This window comes from Phaseolus vulgaris, chromosome 6, assembly GCF_051622355.1.
Source record: "Phaseolus vulgaris cultivar YP4 chromosome 6, ASM5162235v1, whole genome shotgun sequence".
Taxonomy (NCBI): domain Eukaryota; kingdom Viridiplantae; phylum Streptophyta; class Magnoliopsida; order Fabales; family Fabaceae; genus Phaseolus; species Phaseolus vulgaris.
This window is the reverse complement of record NC_143503.1, coordinates 36,008,435-36,020,738: the sequence shown is the minus strand read 5'-3', so window position 1 is coordinate 36,020,738 and position 12,304 is coordinate 36,008,435. Positions and strand designations below refer to the sequence as shown.

At 32.1% G+C, this 12,304-nt stretch overlaps 3 protein-coding genes across 3 annotated transcripts; 2 read left to right on the top strand and 1 right to left on the bottom strand.

The window, feature by feature from the left end:
- Positions 1-883: 883 nt before the first annotated feature.
- LOC137833189 (protein DESIGUAL 2) lies at positions 884-2,228 on the bottom strand. Its single transcript, XM_068641549.2, has 3 exons — positions 2,048-2,228; positions 1,745-1,950; positions 884-1,182 (listed from the first exon to the last, which is right to left on the bottom strand). Exons 1-3 carry the CDS (start codon positions 2,144-2,146, stop codon positions 957-959), a joined length of 531 nt encoding a protein of 176 aa, XP_068497650.2. The 5' UTR covers positions 2,147-2,228; the 3' UTR covers positions 884-956.
- Positions 2,229-3,537: 1,309 nt separating this feature from the next.
- Positions 3,538-5,264, top strand: LOC137832696 (uncharacterized). The gene is made up of 2 exons (XM_068641000.2): positions 3,538-4,272; positions 4,464-5,264. Exons 1-2 carry the CDS (start codon positions 3,771-3,773, stop codon positions 5,135-5,137), a joined length of 1,176 nt encoding a protein of 391 aa, XP_068497101.2. The 5' UTR covers positions 3,538-3,770; the 3' UTR covers positions 5,138-5,264.
- A 1,268-nt stretch (positions 5,265-6,532) lies between these two features.
- Positions 6,533-8,382, top strand: LOC137832694 (ephrin-A3 protein). Its single transcript, XM_068640999.2, has 2 exons — positions 6,533-6,673; positions 7,859-8,382. The coding sequence occupies exon 2, from the start codon at positions 7,893-7,895 to the stop codon at positions 8,175-8,177; it is 285 nt and encodes a 94-aa protein (XP_068497100.1). The 5' UTR covers positions 6,533-6,673; positions 7,859-7,892; the 3' UTR covers positions 8,178-8,382.
- Positions 8,383-12,304: the final 3,922 nt, after the last annotated feature.

The window sequence follows — 12,304 nt, the reverse complement described above, 5'->3', positions numbered from 1 at the left end:
TTAGGGGACCCTCTCATCCAATTTAGCTCCTAAAAAGACTTTTTACATGTAGAAATTAAAAGATGCATTTTTTTTTTCATTATAATAAAATAGTTAGCAATTTTCTATTTCATCCATTCATCTTTCCATCTCACACAATAAATGTATAAAAAATTAGAAGAGACATAAAGGTATAATAGGAAAAAAATATGTTTTTGAAATTCTAACAAAATAAAAAATAACCCTTTTTTTTCAAAATTTGACAAATAAAAACAAAGAGAGCAAAATTGATCAGTAATTTATATTATTATTTTAAGTTATCCTTATTATATTTGAAGTTAGCAGAGACTTTTATATAGACAAATACTTATAAAATAATTAATTAATTAGTATAATTATGTCAACTAATTAATACATGTATTTTAGCATAGGCACAGCAAATTCTCTTTAAATTATATTATAAACAAGGGTACCTTATGAATAGGTGTTAAATGTACAGTTCACTTTGGATAATCAGCTTCCTATATGTATAATAAAATCTACATAATAAGTTGAAAATCAATTATGAAATTTTCTTTGTGAGACATAATTGTTGTTATTATTATTATTAAAATTAGAGTTATGAAAAGTAGAAATCAAACGTTTTTTAACATAAAAGAATATGTTATATATATCTTTATCTCTAAGATGAATGGTGATGTAATAAAACATGAAAGTTTAAGCATTTAATATATTTAAAAAGTTGTACCTTCTCATAATCAATTTACACGCCTAACAGACATGGAGTAGATTTTTATCCATCCTTTTTAACTTTTATAAAATAAATCTGATTTTATGAGTTCACTCATAAATGTTTGTACATCACTTGAAAATCAATCAATTTGGGTAATCAGTGACACAAAAATGAAAATAAATGTTGAGTTGGTATTGGAATTGATTTGCTAAAACAATAGGTATGTTTTGGTAACAAAAGATGATCAAGTGTGTCTTACACTCTGACTGGGGTTTTCTTTCATCTTTTCTTCTTCCCTTCTGGTGGCTGTGGCAGAAACGTAATAGGGAACAGTGAACAATCCATGGATGAAACACATAATGCCTCCTATGGATAGAGACCGATGGCCCAACACCCCACAAGAATTTCTCGATCTTGAGTTTGCTAATGTGCCTATGATTAGCATCGACAACCCAACTGCTAACACAATCCTGCAAAGTTAATTCCAAATATATGAATTAAAAATGATATCTCAAATAGGAATTATTAAATTTAAACTTTAAATTTAACTCAATCTCATAAAACTGACCGTTAAGATTTGTATCTTATACATGAAATGTCCTAAATATATAGGTAGTTCAATAACGATAGCGGGTAGTTTGATAAACTCAACAAACAATCGTTATAATAGACTCTAAACCCTAATATTAAATTAAGAAGTGAACTTTAAATCTAATTCAACTTCATAAAATCGATTTATAAGGTAAGATTTTCACTTAGGAATTCTAAAATTTTAAAAGTTTAATCTCTTAAATGAAAAGTTCAAAGCAAATAAAAGACTGATATTGCATTCTTAATAAATCACACAAAAGCCTCTAGACTTGAAAATTACAATGAATAGTGTTTACAAGTTTATTTAGAAGAGAGATTGCATTTATAGCAGATAACCTTTATCTGCAACAGAAAGAAACATAAACTTAATAGAGAGAAGCAAATCAAGAAGCATGTGTGAATGAGTGAGTTTAAGGATATTAAGCAAAGTAAAAGAGTTACCAAGAGAAAATGAGAAAAGCCACTGCTAATTGCCTATTTGCTGAAACTTGTCGATATTGTTCTTTGGACCAAACACAAATGCAGCCACCAAGCAAGTTAGCAATTACATGGGCCAGTGTCAAGAGAGTGATAGCTGCCAATCCTAGCTTGAAAGCATGACGGCTTGGGTACCTACACACCAATATCCACACCTTCATGTGCTTCTCCTGTTAATTCATCCCAAAAGGATTGGAGAATCATGTTAAACCCTTCAGTGTTCTCAACATTTATGAAACAGCAGTAGGGTCTTTCTAATTAGAGTACCTTGTTTTGAGCTATTTCTGCCTCAATTCCAAATATGCCAGCAACAATATCCAAGACCATGACAAGTATGCATATAAGGAAGCCATAGTTTTTGGTCATGATTTCCCTGATACAGTAGAAGCTCAAGAGAAGAGGATGTAGTAGGGCTATGCATTTTTTTTAAGGCACTACACTATATATATATTTAACAGTGATGCCCTACCATCTCTAATCAAGGAATGAGAATAAAGTTTGGACCACTTTTGCTGCATATTATAAAATATCTGAGATCATACATAAAACCGTACAAGTTTAACCAGTTATTTTAACTCAGAAGTTCTAGATATGCAATTGCATTGATTACTTGGAGGAAATTTGTTATGCATTTGTCCTTGCAATTTACTTTATTCGTCCTTTAATTGTCTTTCCCTTTCTAAGATTCGTTCCATTGGGGGCAAGGAAAGCAGAGTATCACTAGCAAAGGAAGCGACAATGATATGTGGTTTCAACTTTGAAACATACTTTTACTTCAAAACTAGGCCTTTTAATTTCCTTCCTTATGATGAATTCTTCTGGTGGCAATAGTGTTGGTAAAATTCCATATATCACTTATATTATGCTCTAGACAACACTTTCAAGAAAAACTCATTCTAAAAATAATTGTTCATTTAATGTATTAAAATAAAAAGATTCTTTACTTTCGCTAAAACTAAACTTTTCCGCATATTATTGAACGTGCCGTTCATGGTTTTATCCACATCTTCTTCAAGCAAAGAACATCTTATTCTGTTAACATTTTTTTGAATTTCACATTTTCATCTGTTTTCTCCAATAGTTATTCTGTGCACTACATCAATTAGCTTAGAAATAAGTAAAACTCTTTATAACTTATTAGTTCATATTGGACGTAACTTGCACCTCTTTTGTGTAGGATTTTTCCCTTTCATTTAGTTTTTCAAATGGGAGGTAAAAGGTTCAATATTAAAGTGAAATGAAAAATCAAAATTCACAAATAGGTAGCCATGCTTGGATGGATAATGGCTTTAGGAGCAATTATAGTATTATATATTACTTTGGGTTTTCATAGCTAGAAATCATTGAATACCGATGAAACCAAAGACAATCTAGAATATGAACATCGCCAAGAGCTCCTATGGCTGCTCAATAAATTTATAATTATTGACAGAATAAATTAGTGAGTCCTAATCATTGTGACACAAATAATTAATTAAAGAAGGAAATGGTCCCAAGAATTCAAACTGTTTGCGTGAAGCTCATGTACTTAGAGTTCTGAAAGCACCATATAAAGTTGTTTATTTTATTATATGACGTTATCACCTGCTTATATTTCCTTGTTGATTAATTCAATTTCAATCCCAGAGAGTAGTATTTTATTTGAAATAAAAAATGATTGGATGGTTTTGGCCCCTGTTGGTGTTTCCTCGTGGTTGATTGTTCAAAGATCTGATAATCTTAAATGATATAAATTTGTTGGAGATTGCTTGAATCATGAATAATAAATGGGGATTCTCTAGTTATTATAAGGCTTCAAAATCAAACTACCATGTTTATGGCAATTCAATTACTGCAATCATTATAATGCGTGTTAATTGTGTTGCGCATGGATTCCTTGATTGTGTTTTGGAATTGGAATGGTCATTGGTACGTGGAAATATTCTACACATTTCTTCTCCCAAAGCCTTTTGAATGTTGATCCTTTAAGAGCATAAGGAAAAAAGAGAGAATGTTTGAGGCTTGGATTTCTCTCAAGAAGACCCTTCAGTGCAAACCACATCCAAATCATGTTCATGATCCAGAGACTACTAGGCAACAAAAAGGTAATCAGAGAAAAAAGTTAGGCACTGTTGAGAGTTCAAATGCCAAAGATTTCATCCAAGGAAGCAAGAGGCACTCTAAAAATCCCCTAAGTTTCAAAGGGGACATTGACATCACTGCTCCCATAATCGACCAGATTAATCTTGATAGCTCAAACCATGAAACTAGTCGACGTTTTCCTTGTCCTCAAAGCCATATCAGCAATAAAGCTTCTCGTAGAACACAAAGGTCAGCTACATCTTCAAGGATAGCATACCCTCTTGATCACAATGAAGCAAATGGCTCCTCCAATACAGGAACGTTGGTTCAGATGGATTCTGACGGTTGTTCATCATTAACATGTCATAAATGTGGCCAGAAATTAAAAAATCTTGTTGCTTTAGAAGCACACCATATCTCCGACCACTCAGGTAATAACAACAGACTAATGTTTCCTTGTTGAATTGAAGGGTCAAGAGTTTAAGGGGCTTCTTCTTACCAAGTCTTTTGTTTTCTTATTGATAAATGAATTTAACATTCTATATAGGTATCAGTTTAGTTGAGATGTTGTATAAGTTTTTATAAAAAAACATAAACTTATGAACATGTACTGTTTTTGCAGTAATTGAACTTGAGGAAGATTCGTCGAGACAGATCATAGAAACAATATGTGGAACAAGGTCGGTTTATTCTGAAAGCATGTTGGGTGAGATTGGCTGCATCTTAAAGGTTCTGAACATGCCAAAAACCTTTGCTTGCTTTGAGGAGTACAGAGAAAAGGTGAAGGAAAAGGCTGAGAAACTAAAGAAGAAGCACCCTCGTTGTGTGGCTGATGGAAACGAACTTTTAAGGTTCCATGGCACAACCATTGCATGTTCTCTGGGCATAAACAGTTCTTATACGCTTTGCACTTTAGAGTATTGTGGTATATGTCAAATTCTGAGACATGGGTTTTCGAGCAACAAGGAATTCAAAGGTGCATTGGGGGTTTACACCACTTCCACAAGTGGGAAAGCCTTTGAATCCATTTCCATTATGACATCCCATGAGAGACCATTTTCAAGAAAGTCCATCATAGTTTGCAGAGTAATAGCTGGGAGAATTTATAGCCCTCTTGAAGGGATTGAAGAAAGGTGTGATTCAGAGTTTGATTCATTGGCAGAAAAAATAAATGATGTTGAGGAACTTTACGTCTTAAATCCCAGAGCCCTTCTCCCTTGCTTTGTAGTAATCTACAAACAGCAACCACCCAAGTTTAGAAGGGTCATTCCAAGCTTAAGGATAAGTAGCTTTTAACACCACCAAGCTTCACCTGTTTCAGTACTCATTCTTCTTAGACCTTTCATATTTATCTGCTCCTTTTGTATATAAATCAACATAAATTTATTCTATATAGAAAAAGAGTAATAGTATTTTAAGCATAGATAGATCCTTTAATTCATTAATCATCTATTCATATTATTATATTATTATACTATAGTTGTCAATTTTTTTTTAATTTTTTTTTTGCAGAAAAGTTAATTAAAAAAATCGTATATTTACCATTACTTTATTTACTATTTTAATTATATAAGTTAATACTATATAATACGAGATTAATAGATTTAAAAATAATAAGTATTAATAAAATATTTATTAACCAATTGTTATTGAGGTTTCTTTTGTTGGAAGATGCGATACCGTGATTTACTAAACATCTCGTGAAAGAAAAAATATATGCATTGTGAAAAGTGTCAAAATTGATATGCTCGCTATATAAAGAAAAGAAAAAATGTTACTTGTATGAAAAATGCCAATTTTTAACTTTTTTTAAAAAAAACTTTTTTTTAGATGTACTTACATTTTTAGTAATTTTTTTTTTTACTTTTAGTAGTTATAATCTAAAACAATTTACAATTAGGTTGTTATGTAAGAAAACTCCAAATATAAGTACACTCTATAGCATATTTGATGTTGTTAACATTTTTAAAGGAATTGTTTGAAAATAAATAACATAATTAAACCTTTTATTTGAAAAAAAATGATCAATTAAAAGGTTTTACTGAAAAAAACGCCCACTTTCAATCTATTTGCACTATAATAAATTATATTGAAAATATTTTAAAATAATTATTTTACAGCAACAATAGTAAACAATTAAAATAATATATTTTAATGCTCACTTATTTTTTTAACTAATTCAAATAATTTGACTTTAATTATTGATTTCCATCCCCACAAAGCAGGAGTGCCGAATTGTGTAGCAACGGGGTCCCTTCACATACGAGGTGGTCGGTGTTAAGAAAAACGGTGTGCAGGTTTTTGGGTCCATTATAGAGCTGATTGTTAATGTAAGGCCCACTGGGAGTTGAATTGGAGGCAGTATGGGCTAGAGAGGAGTGAGTTAGTGGGCTCAAGACGATGGATATTCCATGGCATGTTAGGTACTGAAGCCCAACAATTCAATTAATGAGACGGAGGGTCTGTGTCTTTGTTTTCTTGACCATGGTCATAGAAAGACCAAAAAGTGCTCCCAAATTAATACATGTATCAATGTCTTTCCAACAAAAAAATCGGCCAATTTTAACCTAACAATAAAAAAAAAAACTATGGTTAATGTGACGTTTTGAAGATCGAAAGGACAAAATAGAATTATTAGAGAAGAAAATAGATATTAGTGGGATAAGAAGTGTGTGAGTTGTCTACGCGTATTTGAGCTACCTTCATAGTTAGTTCTTGTGGAGTTGTATATATAAGAGGAATTGGCGTGCGATTCACACATTATTTTGCAAATTCTGCGGCAACTGTCTCATCTCTTCTCGCAATTCCAAGGCACCGCTTCTAAGGTGAAGGGTATGTATTCTTCTGTCTTTTTCTCTTACTATATCGTTAGATCTGAGCTTTCTTTCATCTTTCGCTATATCAATTTATTCCTCAGATTGCGTGCTGTCATTAATTCTGATTACTTCACCATTCGACTGAACTGACTATCGATTGCTACTGTTGTTGATTGAAACATAACCAATTCAGATTCACAATCTCTCTCGCCCTATTGCTGTCATGTATCTCTCACTTTTCAATCTGGTTCAGTTTTCTTACGATTGGATCGATCTGGGAGTGACTTAACAATCATGCAACCCTAACTGTGATACCTTCTTGAAATTGACATTTATACTCTGTGATTTCTTTGCTGCTGAGTGGATGTGACTCTTACGGATATTTGTGTAATAGTATAATGTTGTGGGAGTTGGGAAAGACTGAAGATCTACGTTTCTTTTGGTTGTATAGTGGAGTTGCATGCTGAAATAGGAGTGAAGGGGCTTATTTTGTTTATTGTTTTTTGGAGTTTTGCTGTTTTTGTGGATGCTTGTTATTCTCTTTTCGTTTCATGTGTAGTCAGAGTGAAATCGTGAATTTGTTTGCGAGGTTTTTCAGTGTTGAGGGTTTTAAAGGGAGAGTGGAGTCACTGTTTGTTGCGATCTTGGTTAGTGTTGAAAATTGGGGACAAATGTGGCCGCAATTTGCGATGCTCTTGCAGATATTGCAAGAACCTTAGATGCTGTGGCCAAAGTCATGCTTGCGGATTTTTATTTAAAACCTCGATAGCTTTGTCTCTGCCATCTTTGAATTTGCACTCATGGCTTGATTTTGTGAGGCACTGTCTGTCTATGACACTGTCTTATGGCTCTTATTCCTTTTTGGAGGATTATTAGTCGTGAGAGTCTAAATTTTGTTTGAGGGAAGACCAAAGACAAATTTACGAAGACTTTCCCAGTAGATTCTGAACTGATATTTGACCATGATTTCATGAAGTTTTCTCTTCTAGTCACGTTTTAGCTGTTAATTGACGTTAAATCCCCATCGAATATTTTCTAGAAGCCAAAAAGTATGTTAGTATGTCTACGTGATTGTGTAGAAACAGGAAGATAAACACTGGGATTCTGGGAATGATGGGATTTGGATGGCTATACTGATGTCATTATTTAAGCCCTTTACATTACATGGCACTTACATCTGGTGTTTTTGCATGTTGTACAGCTTCAGGAGTTTGGAAAAGATTGATATTGAAGCCATGGTTCTTGACTCCATACTGTCTTCTCCTCGACTGAAGTCTCCCTCTTTCAGGAGGCAGTTTACAAAGGATGAACTGGGTAGTTGGTCCACACTTGTCCAGAGGCATCGCTTCCTCTTATCTGCTCTTGTTCTGCTAACTCTTCTCTGTACTGTTTATCTTTACTTTGCTGTCACTTTAGGGCCCAGTGCCACCTGTTCTGGGTTGACCGGAGCTCAGAAAGCTTCTTGCCATATGGAACTTGTTAAGGATTCCGTGGCCAAGGGTAAACTGAAAATTCTTTGATATTTCAAAATATAATTATACTGGAATATTTTTTCTTGACTTTTGCCCGAGTATAGGTGAAATGAAATCCAATTACAGTCTTCGGCTGCAGTATTAGTGTGACTGTGATAAGTATACATACTATTTATCTTGGTATCTGTGAGCCAAAATGTAGAATACATGTAGAAAGCCATTTCTTAGATATATTATATATTAATTCTAGTAATTGCTTTATTGACATAAATTTTAGGGTATCGTAGTTTCTAAATGAGGTTTGAGACTATGTATGCATAAATTATGGCCGGCTCGAAGCCTCATATTTGTTATATTTGACTGAATTTGTATTTTATTTTGTATTGCTGATGCTGGGATTAATCTAAATAATTTTCGCAATGAGTGACACCGTTTGATCACTTGCTATTGCCAAAAAAGTAATAGTTCTCAATATTATTAACATAATAAGGGTGCGTTCGAACATAAATTTACTGAAAATGACTTTTAAGATATTAATGCGTGAAAAAAAGTTTTTTCGAACAAAGTTATCTGAAGTTAAGAGAGAAAATAATTGTTGAAATAATTATAAATTATTTTCAGTTTAAAAAATATATCATAGAAAGAAATCAATATTTTACATTTATTTTCAGTTGATGTCTCAAACAAATTAAAATTTAGCTATAGAATATTTTTAATTTTCTTAAAGTAAATGAGAAATCTTGAAATTTCTGTTATCCATACAAATTATTGGCACTACATTACTATTTCCAAATAGTAGCGTAAGAACTAAAATAGGAAGAAAATGAGGAGAAGTTAAGAAGTACAGCGGTGGGATGCATCCTTAGCCAAGCACAATCGTAATGACACATGACAGGATATTGAAATTATGATTTTTGTTTATTTGAAATTGAAATGTATGCTAAAATAATATATAGAAAGAAAGGGTAACAGAGAGCGTTGGTGTGAGCGTAGGCCGACAAGAGTGGTGGATCATTAAATAATAAGGGATGTTATTGTGGAAAAGAGTGAGAATAATTTAGCCACCGACTAATTAAATTAAACACTCCTTATCATCATCAATCATCACTCCTTTCCACGCTATTCTCTTCCAACCAAAAAATTAACTCATTTATTACACTCAATTATATATCTGTAATACCAACAAAAATTACAAGGAGAAACAAAGAAGCTTGAGAATAAAATACATGATATGATGGAGATAAATAAAACAAATAAGTGTTGTTATATATTCTACCGTGTTTTTCCGTTCTTGATTTTTGGTCACCCCTTGTACTCTATTAGAATAAACACAACATCTTTTCTATTTTATTTTCGACAGTCAGATTTATAAAAATGTTTTTCTAACGATTTCGTATATTGGGATGAAATTTTCAAATGTGTTATTTTTTAATGCTTTGACGGAGGGATACGTTTATCTTTGCATCATTAGACAAACCACACTCTTCCAAGGTAGACTGATACTTCACAAGCCATTTTTTTCTGAAACTAAATCAGTTTTCTCTATTTTTTTCTCTCTTCGTATATTCGTCCAATTAAAAACATTAATATTTCAACAAAAAGAAAGTTAACAAGAGAAGAAAGCCTTTTTTTAAACTTCAAGAACCAAAAGCGAAGCCCATTAATTTCAACCATTATTCTGATCCTAGAAACATGAGGCATACACATGATTGCCCGTGTTAGCAGCTGATGAAGTTGGTTGCTTTCTTTGTACTTCTTGTTAATTAGGAAAAACAAGTGGTGCATAATAATATAAGACCCATTTCAGAATTTTAAATGAGTTAATAGATTGAAGATCACTTAACATGTCATAAAAATAGAACACATGACTCACAAGATCTAGGTCATAAAACATCCCAGGCCAATCTCGGTTGGTAGCATATATAGTCAATTACATTTTCAAACATCTTATTTAAGTATATTTTATGGTAATTAATTGGTATCTACTAATAATATGAATTAACCACGAGTTTAGTAATAATAATATTTGAATTGTTATATAATTAAAAATAAAAACATTACCTCTTATATATAAGTGAGGACTCTATAAACAATTTTATAAAATTGATTTTGACTTAAAATTCATTTTTAATATAGTATTAAAATTATTTAGAATAAAATCTATTTCTTAATAAATTAATAAAATTATATAAAATATGTTGATCATAACCAAATCAAAATACTCATTTATTATATTATTTATTGTCTTCAACTTATAACTTTTTTTAGGTATACCATCCACATTAATAAGTGACTGAAACTTAGACCAAACCAGTGAGAAGAGGAGTAGTCTTCCCCCTTTTAAAGAACAAAATAAATTCATATTTTGAAACAAGATGCAAGAGTTCTTCTCCTTGCATTTGTTACTGTATGCCAAATCATGCATGGATTGATTGAGAATAAAAAAGATGTATAATAGCAAGATCGTCCATGCTAATGGTGTTGAAAATGATGATACTCCAGAGGAAGGTGTGATGGGAAAGACAACGAAATCAAGTAATTTAAAGCACAAGTTAGGTTATTATTATTTAGGACGAAATTAAAAAAAAAATAACTATAAAATTGACAGTTAAGTTATAGTTTCATTTTTTCAAAACAGTGAACCAAGTTATTGGATTTGCAAATAGTGTTGATTTTACCATTGTTGAACCTAAAGAGTGGGATCCACTGTCCACTGAAGTAGTTGGTCAAAGGAAGTTACAACCTCAAAAATTGGTGGCATGAGTAACGGAAAAAGGAAAGTTCCACGTTAACCACACATTCTTCAGTTTGAATTATGGCTTACTTTAATTACCTATATATCAATGCGCATGCTCAGAATTATGTTCTGTGTTTCTACCATTGCTTCCAAACATGTCTCCATTTTTTAAAACATGGCCAAACACAACTTATGAAAAATCATTTTTTTTTATTATTCATACAAGTTGAAATTAAATAACAAAAGAAGTTTATAATAACTTCTTTGGTATGAAAAGTGGTGCCAACTATAGCAGATTCAATTTTAATGTCACGCATTTCTTTTAATAAAGTCTTTTCTTTACTATTATTTACAATTCTTTTAGTTTTAATAAAATAATCGATCAAACCTTTGCACTATTTATTGCGTTGACTTCCATTATTTTCGACCAGTATTATCAACTTCTTTGCCTAATGTTACCAATATTTCCCTTTATTTACTTTCTCAGAAAACACCAACATGCTCGTTTCCTTTTGTTGACTATAAGCAGAAAAAACAACCTTTTAGCATTTTCTATTCACATCATTCTTCTCTGTTTTTTTTTTTGTTACAAATGATTCATTTGTTCCCACGAGCTTCCCTATTCTGATTGGTCTTTTGTCATTTACAGACATGCCACCAAAGCTTCCTAATCCTGAAATGCATGTTTGGTACACATACTCATTAATGTTGGAACAATGGGAGCTTGCAGTGGCTGTGATCTTGAAGTGAATAGCACAATGGAGATAAAACTTTCGTGATAAGGAAGGTGAAACTTTTGTTTCTATTATATTTTTGGAAGTAACTTTGAGTGAAACGGTTGGTGATTAGCATGCGCAGGGTCGTTACAGACACTTAACATTTAATTACACCTTAAAGTGTGGGAGGCATGTGGACCTGGTAGCAGCACCCTTAATCTCATCATGGTCTGCACGAAGTGCATCATCACCTATGTCTTTCCCTTCTTACAAACATGACCCCCATCATTTATTTTTCTCAAAGTGTCTTCTGCTTGAGGCTTTCTTCTATCATCATCATCATCATATTTACTCGCCTAGTATGCTAGTAGGCACTTCTGAGAGAAGTATAATAAACAGAGAAAAATAATATTATAAGTGACACTGTCACACGAAGAGAAAAATAAAGAAAAATTATCAGTTAGTTATGCTCTTTATTATTTAATTCTATGATATATGATGTATATTTTTCTCTTCATACTATCTAATATAAAAGATCATACAAATGTTGTCTAAAGAAACTTTTTTTTTGGGTTTGTTTTTCTATTTTTGTGAGTTTTCTACCGTATAAATTGTACGATAATACCTGAAATTGAAGGTTGTACAATTGTTGATTTGTCCGTTGTCTTCTTGTTTCTCACTTCAAGTCTCCTCCTTTAAGTATTGGTGTTCGGTCGGAGTTG